This window comes from Thermobia domestica, chromosome 11 (assembly GCF_964235325.1).
Source record: "Thermobia domestica chromosome 11, izTheDome1.hap1.1, whole genome shotgun sequence".
Classification (NCBI taxonomy): Eukaryota; Metazoa; Arthropoda; class Insecta; order Zygentoma; family Lepismatidae; genus Thermobia; species Thermobia domestica.
The window spans coordinates 217,239,742-217,254,511 of NC_137464.1; the positions used below are offsets into that span (position 1 = coordinate 217,239,742).

General features: G+C 35.2%; 1 protein-coding gene across 1 annotated transcript; it reads right to left on the bottom strand.

Annotated features, from left to right (window-relative positions):
- Window positions 1-920: 920 nt before the first annotated feature.
- Window positions 921-2,831, bottom strand: LOC145665463 (ionotropic receptor 21a-like). The gene has a single exon (XM_081732772.1). It carries the CDS (start codon window positions 2,829-2,831, stop codon window positions 921-923), a length of 1,911 nt encoding a protein of 636 aa, XP_081588898.1.
- Between the last annotated feature and the right edge of the window lie 11,939 nt (window positions 2,832-14,770).

Consider the following 14,770-nt stretch of genomic DNA (forward strand, 5'->3'; position numbering starts at 1 on the left):
CACGTTATACCTCTTTGGAACGATGCAGATCATAATGTTCGTCTAAGAGTCTTCTGCATTTGTGACAAAATCACGAATCGCCAAGTTCTTAATATAGGCCTAAGCATTTTTGTATCAACCATGAATCCTTACCGGAAATTTCACTGCAGTGGTGGATAATTGCTGTGCTTTTCTTTGAGTTTAACGTCGTACGAATATAGTTGTTAGGCTAAGAGAATTAAGTGCCTTTTCATCAATAGTATATAATCTCGCAGGTAGATGTGGGCTTCGTTGAACGTAAACACACTTGCACTTGCCGTTGGTCATGCGGCACTTATACACTTTACAATAATCAATCTTTTATTCATTGTTCAGACATTGTTGGCAATGCGGTTAAGGTCGTGTACACTGTACGACATAGCTATTCCAAGCGTGAATGTTGAGGAATTGTAATATTGACTGCCTGTTGAACCTTACTGATACTTATTGCGATTTTTTTTTTTTTTGTCCATCCAAGATATCAGCACAGAATTCGTCACATTGACAGAAGCGTTATTTTGTTTATGTTATGTGCGTTAACATTAAACTAATTACTTGTTGTGAGTGTAGCGAGTCACGACAACTCTTCCATAATAAATGTATTGTTCTGATTTTTTTGCAATGTTCTTTTATAGCAGAACTATATGTTGTTTTTTTTTTTAATATTCCGAGTATCGATAGAGTTTCAGTCCTATTTAACTGCTACCTTAACTTAACCTGGATTCTACTAGAGTAAACTGCAGACATCCTTCCATGTGTGATACATTGCTTCAGCTTGTCCAATCATTCACATTTCTGTATTATGATCGTGGTTTGTCATAAAATCACAAAACACACAAATGTTCTCAATAAACACAAAAACTATTCCTATTTCTAAACTCTAAAGTGTCAGCACAATACTTTCAGTACGAATAACGATGCATGAACTCAGAAATTTTAAGTCTGATTTTTACAACTAGACGTATGATCACTTCCAATATAAAGGCCAATATAGAAACTGATTGCCCAATACAGAGCAAAAGAAAACTTCCTTGAACGTTTCCCATAGATAACGCACGTGGTTCATTCGTTAGGTGATGGCTGTCAAGTGAAAACAGCAAAGTTTGTCTTCTTGGCTGATAGCTCATGATGTCAGATTGCCATTTCAAGAGCAGGCCAGTATCTCTTAATAGATGAATGAAATTGTCTAACTTCTCGAGAATCGCTGATCCCTTCGGAACATTAAAAACTACGTATAAATATAACACTCTGTCTTTCATGAGTTGTAAATGTTTAAGTGTTTCATCTTCTAAGAAATAGTTAGTGGACACCTGACCCGTGATAAGTATCTCTGCTAGCGCAGCTATCTTTCCATTTCTTGCTACAGCATTGAAACTTTTGGTGTCGTCAATTATATAGTACCTCTGTGAAATCACCTTGATCAATTCATCTTTGGGTTCCTCAAAATAATCCACCCACGCAATATCATCGGTTCCCCACTTTAACATAGAGGTTACAAACTCCTCCAACGTATTTATTGGCTTAGTATATATTGGTAATGTAAGAAAGGATACTAGATTACTATTATATGCAGTTACCAATAAAGTTGATGTTATACTGAGCCATACTATTAAATGTCTCAAGGCAGGATAAGTGGGCCACTTTGCCTCCATTTCTAACAAAATTATAATAGAATTGATCAATGCATTCGATATTTGTGAATAAGGGCTCTTAGGATGAAACTTATACCCTCGAAACTGAATGTTTGAAAAGCTATACAAAAGGAGGCAAGAAACAAATACAAATCCCAGAATTGCTATCCATGAATCGATTTTAAGAGGTAGAAAAACAGACCAAAGAATGATTATACGACGTGGTTTTGGTGTAAGGAATCCCAAACTTGTTCGAAGATATGGTGTGCTCTGATCTAGGTTTATTTTTCTCCTTAAAGTAAGATAATCACCTGGGACAACTATGTGAAATTTCCCTGACTTCATATACCCATGGTAGCTTGGAGTATCAGGACTGTCTGATGGAAAACCCCATGTAACTTGTTCCTCACAAATTTCCCACGTAAAATTATGTTTAATGGAAAATTCACTCAACAATTTATAATCTGTTCCATCATAAATGTCTCCTATTTTTGTCGAATATGGAGGAAAGTCAACCCACAGCAACTTTAGAGATATGCCCTCTAAATTGTCTAACTTATCATTTGGTATTTTGGCTGAGTTTATGAACTTATGATCTTGCCATGTAGCCACCACCACTAACTTCTCCGATAACAGATCATTTCCTAACTTATGTGTTAGTACTACATATTTACCAGATATTGTAGAATTGGAAGTACGAATTCTTTGAATAAAGTAGATATAAGGGAAAAACTTGAACATTTTCGTACTTAATGTTTTGTTCAAGTCTTCTAAACTATTGTCATTGATTACAATATATTTCTTTGTTATTCTCTGAATAGATGAGTCTGCACAACTTTTAAGTGTGAGGAAAGTACTAGTGATGTTTTTTGATATAACTATAAAAGTACTACATCCTTTGTTCATTGAATTTACAAGTAGACGTTCATTTTGTCTGCTGGCATGCTCGCTAGTTCTACTTAAGTGTATCATAGGAATATATATACCACTAAATATATTTTGGTTAGTATTTTGTTCGATGTAACAGTTGTCTTGAAATGTGACTAGGCAATATTCGTTGTAGGAATATTCCATAACTAATTTTTCCATAAAATCACCGTGATGAATTACTTCTGGAGGTTCTGCTTTCTTGAAAGGAAGTACATACATTGGCAAGGTGACAATAAATATAACGAAAATCATGTCGATGATCATGCAAGACTACCTGTAAAGAAAAACCAGATGACATAGGTAAGTCTATAAAATAGACATGGATTGAAATATTATCTGCAAATGGCTCAGCTGAGTAAATAATTATAACCGATAAGTCGTAATTTTTTAGGTAGTTCGCTATAAACATCAACTTGCATACTCTTTCATTTGCATCGGAAGTGTTTGCACATTATGATTTTTTAAAAACTAAAATAAACTAACTAACTACTTCTATGGCCTATGAAGCCCAGAGGTTCAATGCCGTGTTCACAGAAATTTTCCATTGATTTCTATCCAAACAAACCAAGGATACGACATCAGGATTCGAGTTGCGCAATAAGAGTTATATATCCTTAATGTTACGTTTATGTCCTTATAGTCCTTTATGTTACGTTTGAAGTCCCATCACTTTTCCCTATTGGTGGACTGCAGCTAATTAATTAACTACTTAATGCTCTTTAAGGATATATAACTCTTATTGCGCAACTCGAGACCTGACATCGTACCCTTTGCTTGTTACCTAACTAGATCCAATTTCCACTTTGTACTACTATTTTTGCGAGAGTCATCTTAATATTGTCCTCCCATCTGCGCCTAAAACTTTTTAATGATCGTTTTCCGATGGGATTTCCACTTAAAACTGTGAACCTAGTTCTACTTTCTTGCACTCTGGGTACGTGACCTGTCCGCCTGAGCCTTCTAGATTTGATTACCGTAACAATGTTTTGTAAACGATATTAATTATGTAGTTCCACTTTATGAAGTTTCTGCCATTCTCCATTCACGTTTCTCTTGGGTCCGAATATTCGTCTTAGGATATTGTTCTCAAATACATTTAGCTTGTGTTCTGCCCCCAGTAAATAAACAAAACTAAAATTTTAAAATATACAGTATAATTGATATAATTTTACAGTAGTTTACGATAGCAGTGAAATACGCGTAGACATCTTTTCTTCTACATTTATTCTTTTCTGCCCAAGACTGATCGACTTTTAATTACTACAGGTATGCAAATAAGCAACAAAATTTTCTAGCCCAAGAAAAAACTATTAGCCCACATCCCACAATAGAAATCATTTACTTACCTTCGATATGATATTAAATACTCACCCCCACCGATGAACCACTCGCCCCAGGCGAGTGGAAGAGTTGTTATTTGCATCTCTGATTTAAACAGTAATTATTATTCCCAATGTATTGGTTTAGTGCATTGTGGATAATTTATGATGCAAGAACCTCCATATCTTATTTTACAGGCTTGTAGAGGGTGTTAATGAACTATAGTGGCAAATTGTAATAGAGGATTCCTCTCATCGAAATAATGAAAACAGTTCATACGGACCTACGCGGGAAAATGGATAGTTTCAGAGCTACCTCCTTCCAAATGCGTGGAAAACATTAACTACAACACAGATTATTTCAAGAACGAAAAACTAGTCCATACTGGTGAAGAAGTAGACTATATCGATGTAAAGAAAGCCACATGTACTCTGTCAAAAGAAGCATATTTTAGCAATGTGCAATGCATACAAAAAAGCTTCGCACAGGGCATAATTCTTACATATCCTCCCAACAGAATTTCCAGATAGCTCAGACTTAAAAGTGTTCCGTTGTTTTCCATTATGGTTCTAATGAGTGTATGTATAACTGGAAAATAAGGAGAAAATAAGAAGTGAAGAAGTAGGCTGAAAAATATAATTAAAATCCCAGGGCTCGTTTCAACCTTCGCAAAATTACGGAGTTTAACGCAACGCAGAACATGTAAAAATGAATTATATATCATTATAGCAAACTAAATCGCAGTGTGTAAACGCAAACCGTTACGGAAGTGGACTAAGATTATTTTTTAAAAAAATTTAAAGTTCCACTGTTACAGTTTTCAGTCTAATGGGGCGTTTACACTTAGTCGATTTAGTCGCACGACTAAATCGACTCGCTGCATTTGCCACTAAATCGAAGCAACTAGGCCGAATCAGATTGATGGATGTGTTCAATTATTTCAAGCACAGAAAATAGAACGTCTTTTAATTCAGTTGCCAGTCGATTAGTCGCCTTCGAGCAAGAAGCGATTAAGTTGAAGTCCCGTTTACACGGTCGATTAAGTTGAAAGTGACGTCAATTCAACTGAATCGAACGCAAATCGACTAAGTGTAAACGCCCCATTAAGGAGACATATGGTTAAAGAAAGGTTTATAAGGATGTGAGTTAGAATTAGAGCATTAGGTTTATAAAAACTATGCTTAAAAATAAGAATTGGGACACTGGGTTCATAAAAACTGTGAGTAAAATTTAAAATAAGGTTATTAGTTTTGTAATAATTATCCGCCTAATGCAGAGTCGTTTTGATGTATGATTAGAGTCATACTAAACGCCTAACTACTGCAGGAAACATATGTTAATCGAACTCTTTAATATGTCACTAATCACGCGTCAGAACGACTCTGCATGAGACCCTATGAGTTGAAAATGTAATATGAGGTTTATAAAAATATTAAGTTAGAATTCGGCAACCAAGCTTATGAGAAATGTGTGTTAGAATCGGGACAGCAGATTTATAAGAATTTTGAGTTAAAATTAGGACACGAAGTTTATAAAAGCTATGAATTAAAATCAGGATACAAGGTTTATAAGGAATGTGAGATATAATAAAAACTATGCATGAAAACTGAAATTAGATTCATAAGAATGTAAGTAAAAATTAGAATTGTTACACCAGATAGGTAAAAAGGTAAATGTTAAATTTAGAATTAGGTCAATAGGTTTATAATGACTAGGAAAATGAATTAGGAAATGAGTTTATTAAAACTATAAGTTAGAATTAGAACACCGGGCTTATAAATAATTTTGTTATAGAATTGAGGCAGTAGGTTCACAAGAAATGTGAGCTTGAATTCCGAAATGATTCTCAACTACGACTTAGTCAATTCATATTCTATAAATAAATGTTCCATTAAGAAACCTGCAATACAGAATAAATTATTTTTCGGTAAAGAGATTCACGAGTAATAGTTTACCGTTGGGGTGGCTTTTTCGTGGTTTATTTTCACAGAAATGACTCAGGCAATTTTGTTTATATTTCATAAGTAAATGTTCAATAAAGAAACATTCAATATATTATAAACCATTTTTCATTAAAAATTAACAAGGGATAGTTTACAGTTGGAGAGTATTTTCCCGGACGGACGGTTTTCTCAAAATAACTCAGGCAATCTTATTCATATTTATGAGTAAATGTTCCATTAAGACATGGTATAATTCATTTTTCATTTTAAAAAATGACAAGTGGTAATTTACGTTTGGGTGAGTGTTCCCGGACGACTTTTTCAAAAGCGATTCATGCAACGTTTCTCATATTTCACAAATAAATATTTCATTAAGAAACCTAATCTATCATATAATTGAATTTCTAATTTTAAATTTTTCAAGGGATATGTTCTTTTCGGACTTTCTCAAGAACGATTTCGACAATTTTGTCCATAGCTCATGAATAAACATTTCTGAAAGATCCCGAAATATGGCATTAAAAATTTCTAATTGTAACATCCAGAATGGGTAATTTACCGTTAGAGGTGTTTTCTTCGATACAGTTTCCAAAAGCGCCTAATGTGATTCTGTTCGTATTTCATTAATAAACAGTTCCATGATAACAACTAAATGACATGATTCAATTTAATAAGTGAGAACGGGAAAATTTAGTGCGATTGCTTGTGCCCTTTATTCTTTTCTTGTATAAAACATTACACTGCATTTCTCAGTATTTAGCGGTAATTTGTGTCAAGAGGACAGCTTATTATTAACAGACTTATATATTACACAATTTGTAAAGTAGAGCTCCTTCATGGCTAAGCGGTTAGCGTACGTGCCTTTGGCGTGGGGAAAGGGTTCGATTCCCGGCGGGAGCTCATATGATTCGGATTCCACATTAATCAACAGGTCCAAATCTCATATAGCCTCGCTGCTGAACGGGACGTTAAATTCAAAATTAAATCAACTCAACAATTTGTAAATCTTAATTGAAAATTGCGTAAAGAACTCAAATACCTACTTATTTGTCAATATGTCTTCGCGTTCAGTTACTTCTGTAGTTTGTAATATTTACTCGATACTAAAAGCCTTTGTGAAGGATTTTTCGCGAGTTTCACGTACGTTTCTTTGTTAAACCGTTGTTTCGACAAATCTTGAATAGCCATGGCATTCACAGTCCAAGTTCGCAGCTAATGGGAAAGATATATTTCGTCTAAAAGCTTTAATTATCTTCCTATGAAAATATTATTAGTAACAGTTATGTAATAACATACTGCCATGTACTTTTATCTCTTTGTATAAAAGTAACAAAAGCTATACATGTACGTGTACTACAATGTACTCTTATCTCTTTTGTAAAAGGTAACAAAAGCTATATATGTACGTACAACTAACTGCTAAGGTGGAAATGGAAGTCTCATTAGTAGCCCACCCATTACTTTTTTTTATGCAATTGTGGTTTAACGATAAAGTCATTAGTACATTCTTACTTTGACGCTCATTTGTTTTCTATTGTACTAGTTCCATTACATCTAAATGACTTGCTATGAGACACAATTATTGTTTAGCTGAAAATAATGTTTTATCTTTACTTAACATTTAGCACGCAATCCCCATTACAAGGGCTGGATGTAATGGCAACATTGTTATAATTTGTACAACTTACATCAATAAAACTACAACGGCAAACGCCGTGCAGTTTGGCCACCCAATTCACACATTCGTATCCCATAATCGTGTCTGGCAAAGAGATCCCCCTGTTTCTCTCTTCCCTTTCGCCTCTTCGTACTAAAATCAGTAAACAAGATGAGCGAAATTCTACGAGGTGCAGTCAAAAAGTTTCCAGAGTGTTCTTGTAGTTTTGGCATTTGTGATACAATCACAATCTTATACATACAGTCCTTAGGTTTCCTAATTATGAATATGACAAGTGTGAACAGGTCATAACAGCCAGTTTGCGAGTAGCGTAGCTAAACGGAGGAGTATGTGGTGATCAGATTGTGCATTCTCAAAGTTCGAGCAACGAGCAAACATCTAGTTTTGTGCACATTGAAGAAATCTGCTTCAGATAGCTACTTTGATAGCCTTAAAGTCAGTTTACGGCAACAATGTTTTAAGGAACACAGCACCGGTATTCGTTTTCCCCATCGAAGAAGACATCAAAACCAACGCGACGACTGAACTTCGGAAGATGCCAAAAGAGGAAACTTTCGTCGGTGTTTCCAGTCATTCCAAGAGCGGTGGAGGTATTCCGAAGGTATCTACTTTGCTGTCGATTAAGGTAATGTGTACTTATACTGTGGCAATAAAGAGCTGCCAATAAAATTCCGGAAAATTCTTGACTGTCCCTCGTAATTTCAAAAAAACATGTATTAATATCGATAAAATGAAAGAATAAAAGCGAGACTAAACACGATTCATAACGTGAAAATTGGAGAAACTTAAACACACACACACAATGAAAAATTTAAACCGATGGACGCCTCTGGTACAAAGGTGACACAGAGAGAGAAAAGGGAGAGAAAAAGAAGAAAAGGGACCACACAAATGAACATATAGAATTTAAACTTACACGGAATGTACTTGAACCTGAACCCACAAAGTGGGGGTGATGTATACATTTGCTGAAAGCTTGGGTCAAGGTAAGATCAAAACCGGTTACCAAAATTGAGGAGGTCTCAAGCTTTCCGCTTGAGGGCAGCACGTTACTCGTTTTCATTAACACCTTTAAGCGTGTCTTAAAGTCCGTTGCAATCCCGAAGAATCTGAAACGGTCGGACAAATATGAAAACAGAAAAACATGTCGTTCATCATTTCAAAAGTATAATGTATCAAAGTAAAATAAATTCTCCCAGGGTCCCCCGCAGGGTCCCAAATGGGGTCCAACTCAAAATTTTTAAATGGAAAGGGGGGGTCAACTTGCATATCGATGAAAGTTGGTGTTAAATAAAATAAGATAAATCAAGTCACAACTCTCTACGATAAACCTGTGCAAAATAGCGGTGGGTCAATATATCAACACAATCTTTATTGTAAAGTCTATGGCCACTCGTATGAATCTGAAACGGTGGAATAGGTGTAGAAACAAAAACACGGATATGTCATTATTTCAAACGTATAATTATTCAAAGGGAAAAAATGTTCCAGGGTCCCTCGCAGGGTTCCAGACGGGGTCCAGCTCAAAATGTTGAAATGGAAAGGGGTTCAAGTTGAATATCGTATGGAAGCTTATGTTAAGTGAAAGAAGAGGAAACAAGTCTCGACTCTTGATGAAAAAGTTTATTGCTACTCCTATTAATCTGAAGCGGTGAGACAGGTGTAAAAACAAAACAGAACAAAACAAAAACTAGAATGTATTAAAGGAAATGACTCGTGCCATTTCGCAATGCTTATCGACAGTCGAGACTTGTCCAATGTCCAATTCTGTATCATTTAACACGAGCTTTCACATGATGTGCTTATTTACTCCCCTTGGCACTTGAAACTTTAGAATTGTACCCCGTCTGGGATTCTGCAATGGAAACTGGAATATTTCTTTTTTCATTAATACATTCTAGTTTTTTTTTTTTAACACCTGTCTCACCGCTTCAGATTAATAGGAGTTGCAAGACATTTTCATCAAGAGTCGAGACTTGTTTCCCCTTCTTTCACTTAAGCTTTCATACCTTTCATACGATACTCAATTTGAACCCCTTCCTATTTCAACATTTTGAGTTGGACCCTATCTGGGACCCTGGAACATTTTTTTTTACTTTGCATCATTATACTTTTGAAATAATGGCATATCCCTGTTTTTGTTTCTACACCTATTCCACCGTTTCAGATACATACCAGTGGCCATAGACTTTGCAATAAAATGAAAAAATGAAATCGTTGAGTTTTACGTCCCACGATTATGCTGGTGTGGCTAAAGGAGACAGTGATGATGAGTAATAAATGAAATGGTGATATGAAGAAAGTGGGAGGAAACGGGAGAACCTCCAGGAAACCCACGCACACGGTGTTTGTCCACCACGAAGTTTACTTGGCGGGGACTGGGATCGAGCCCGGGACCCCAAGCACCAGAAGTGAACGCTCTACCACTGAGCCACCGTGGCCCCTACTTTGCAATAAAGATTGTGTTGATATTTTGACCCACCGCTATTTTGCACAGGCTTATCGTAGAGAGTCGCTACTTGATTTATCTTCTTTCATTTAACACTAACTTTCATACGATGTGCAAGTTGGTCTCCCTTTCCATTTAAAAATTTTAAGTTGGACCCCATTTGGGACCCTGTGGGGGACCCTGGGACAATTTATTTTACTTTGATATGTTATACTTTTGAAATGATGAACGACATGTTTTTCTGTTTTCATATATGTCTCACCGTTTCAGATTTTTCGGGATTGCAACGGACTTTAAGACACGCTTAAAGGTATCAATAAAAATGAATAACGTGCTACCCTCAAGCAGAATGCTTGAGACCTCCCCAATTTTGGTAACCGGTTTTGATCTTACCTTGACCCAAGCTTTCAGGAAATATATACATCACCCCCACTTTGTGGGTTCAGATTCAAGTACATTCCGTGTTAGTAAAAAATAACCTAACATTATAAAGTTCTGTTTCCAAAAATTGAAAAGCATTATAGAAATAACATTTGGATTTTGTATTGTTTTAGGGCTATTCGAATACATAGAAGATGCTTGAACAATTGATTTTAAGTCTGATTCAAAATGATGATCAAACTTGGTTGTCAAATTAAATATTTAATTCCCATTGGAAATGTAGAGTTTTGAGACACATCTAGGATAATAAAAAAACGTTTAATACACATGCTTTATTTGTACGTGGTTCGGTGTTCTTCATTTAACGTACTGATCCGGAATATTCTATAATAAACCCAGCAGATAGCATATCTTTCATTCCAGACTACTAATCGACACTGAACAAAAAATTTAATGAATGTCAGTCAGAAAGAGATAATATTAGATGTCTAAACTGTACTATATTGAAAAGTTACAAATGTGCATGTCGATGTTCCGTATAGACGTAGCAAACTTTGCATGTCTCATATTGTAAACGTGAATAAAACAAAGTAGATGATGTTGAGATAAATTATAGGTTGGAAACTAATTTTGTGTCAAACGAATGTAAATAAAATCTTCTCTTGAAATAACCAAGAAAGCTGTCATTTGCTAGTAATCTCTGAAGATATGTCTGTTTCGAACATCCACTCTCAATCTCACCTATTTCGAATATAACGTTCGAAGTCGCACAGATAGGATGAACACGCCAAAACTGAAACAGATAATCGTGTCAGTGGGTTGATGTGGGGTAAGGTCATGAACTGCTATTGGGTCGAGGATTCGAACCAGTATTAACCCTGTAATTCAACTAAGATTCGGTAACATGAAGTACAAGAAAGAGATCTCACTTCTTTTATTGCGTTTAAACAGTATTTTGTTCAGAGGGGACCAAGACTGGAGATGTTGTCCCCAGAGCACTAAAAAGACGTCGCCGAAAACTCCAGTTAGTGACATTTTCTAGATTGGGTCGACCGGCATTCGAGTTACTGCCTCTGAAATTTTTCTAGTTAAGCCCTTAGGGGCTAAGCTCGAGTTTCATGAAGGCGGGTGGTAAGATTTTAGTTGCAAAATTTGATTGCTATTTCAAAACACTGATGTTAATAAAATTATTTTAAAATAATAAATTTTCGAAAAGTAATGTTTGTAGCACACTTTATGTTGTGCTAATTTTAGAATATTTTGTGCAAACTTATGTATTTTTTTTAAGTCAAAAATTTATTGAAAAAAGTAACGCTCAGAGCATAATGAATCCAAGTCCATTTTCAATAAGGTTCAGTTTGCCTCGCAAATAAATTCTGTTTCAAAACGTAATATCTTTGCAGTCAAGAGTCCGAAATAAATGTAACTAAAACCACGTAAAAGGGCGTAGGATAGTTTCATATGACAGCTGCTAGACAAGGGCGTCAGTGGGGCAGGAGGGCAGCCGCCCCCATTCTGAATTTCAGATTTTGGGTGCAGTAAGGCAGTTTTAGAAATCTTTTGATGAGCAAATTCCAACAGAATAAGTTTGAGTTCCTTACACCGAATAAATGATAGATGATATAGATTATAAAAACTGGTAAGTTGCTTAGGCCCAATTTCCAGGATTTTAAGCAGGCCCAAAACTAGAAAGTAGAGACATCTTTGGAATCCACCAAAAAATATACAAGGGAGCAATATAGGCCTATGGCTCCTTCCGGCCAATAGAAATGGATTATAACTGATCAATATCCGTATTTATTCGGTGTAACGACTTCAAATTTTTTCTGTGAACTTTGCTCAGCAAAGGGTTTCTAAATCTGCATTACTGCTTCCAAAATCTGAAATTCAGGCTAGGGGGCGGATGACGTTTAAATGGACGCCCCTCTCTAGGGCAATCATATAAAACTCTAGATTGCACCTTGTCAAGTAGTTTTTCTTTCTTTCATTTCGGATTCTTTCTTTCTCTAAAGTATGTACCAAATTTCTCATAAGTAAATCCCCACGTTGAGCGGGTTTGCATATCCAGGCTCCTAACTATGAAAACATTTACGATCACTCCAATCCCCATCATTTCACAGATTCCTCCTGAGTAAGCATGAAGTGGGAGTAAGGGGGCGAAAGCTACTGGCAGAAATGAATTGCGAAATAAATTATTATTATTATTATTATTATTATTATTATTATTATTATTATTATTATTATTATTATTTGTCATAACGCTAAATCAATTTCTTCACTGCTTTTTCGTCACAGCCCAAAACCAAAGCGATCTGAATGAGAGTTTGTTCCACTTTTACTCGACTATAATTTCTCCTCGCAGACTAACAGATAGTTCTCTACAGCCTTTAGAGCTAGGCATTTTGACAACTTGTAGAAATTTGCATTGTGATTCGTATTAGCAATGACAGCAAAGTGGATCTTTCTGTTTCTACTGTGCATCATCAGCATCATTATATCAGAAGTATTCCGCCATTACCAGCAGGTCACTTACCGCAGCTGAGAAGCTGCCATGCTCCACAATCTTCTGTTAACCTCTCCATCTTCACATACGATTTTTCTGTTTTGATATCGCTAATAGCCTAATTATGTTTCCATATAGTCTAATTCGTCCCCTCCCTCTCTTTCCTGCCACCGTACCCTCTAGCACATCCCTCATGATACAGTTCCTTCTTAACCAATATTCCAGTTTCTCTTCCTCTTCTTAATAATATTTTTCTCCTTCCATTTCCAACCCTCTCATTCGTTTTCCTCTCGACCCAGCTATTTCTCTCCATTCTTCTCCACGCACATATTTCGAAAGCCTCCAATTGTTTCTCATCATTTCTGCGTAATGTCCATGTCTCTGTCCTATAAATACAGTAAAATACAGTACAAGGAACATTTTATGAGTTTTTTTCAACTCTAAGACCCCACAAAATAGTATTTTCTTCATCCTAAAGGCTTCTTTCGCCATTTCTATCCTTGCTTTTATTTCACGTTCGCATGTCATATCACTAATAATACTACTCAGACATCAAAAACTACTCACCTGTTTTCTTCCCGCTCCTACTTCTATATTTGACACCGATCGCTTCGTTTCAATCACCATGGATTTTGTCTTTCTAACATTTATTTTCATCTCATATTCTTCAGAAGCCTTTCTCAAGTTTTCTACATTTTATTAATTTTCTTTTTAGATTCTGCAACAACTATCATATCAATCCCAAACCGTATACACCTCATCATTCTATCTCCAACCGAAATTCCATCTTCATTATGAAAACTCATTTTTGCTATCTCTTCTACATAGCTATTAAATAATGTTGGCGAAATATATAATATCTGTTGAACTCACCTTTCAATTACACTGTCTGTCTACTGTGCATGCGCCAGTGAATTTCCATGGAAGATCATGAATAATTCTGATAATTTATATAATATTTACGGACGAATATGTAATAGAACCTATATGAATAACATATATCATTCCTCAAAGTAACGAATACGGTAAATATTATTACAGCAGAATGAAATAGGTGTAAACTTCAGATACTACAAAATGCATTTCACTTGCTTTCACCGCTGGTCTAGTGGCTAGCACGTGTGCCTAAGGTGTATGGGGTCCCGGGTTCGATTCCCGGTGGGGGAGTTTGGAATTTTAATTCTCTTACATGTTTTTGTATTCGTGTTCCTGTCGTTCAAGATTAACGGAAATGATTATAAAACGTATATAACCGAGTTACTCAGATACGTTCGGTGAATAAGTTAACTTAAAGAAAAGAAAAAACCTGTCTGAGGCATTTGTTTGTAAATTGTAAAGAACTCCTAAAAGTTACTTCCAATCCCACCAAAGTAACATTTTTCTTTTACTTGTTCTCGAAGTTTCTCTTTGTATTTCTATCGGATTCGATTACATAGAACTTCGAATAGAGACCACGTTGAACTCATTTATTGACTAAGCCTGAAATTTTGATAAAAGTATGGCTATGATTTTTATTATTATTATTATTATTATTATTATTATTATTATTATTATTATTATTATTATTATTATTATTATTATTATTATTATTATTATTATTTAAAGTACGAAGTTTCAAATGAGACGATGCAGTATTTACGTAAACAAAATGATAATTTATTTGATAATATACACTAGTCCACTATACATTTGCGAGATTTTGCTTTGGGAAATGTAGTGTATACAACATTGAATAGTAAAAGTATTACAATAAAAATATATTATTAAAAATATTGATTAAGTAATTGGAATTAAACATACTTTCCAGTAAGAATTATATATAAAGAGGATTTACTTTAAAGTGCGATGCAAACGAATATTCGAGTTTTAATCTGATTAGAAATCGATAACTTACACAAGAATATTTACTTTATTACT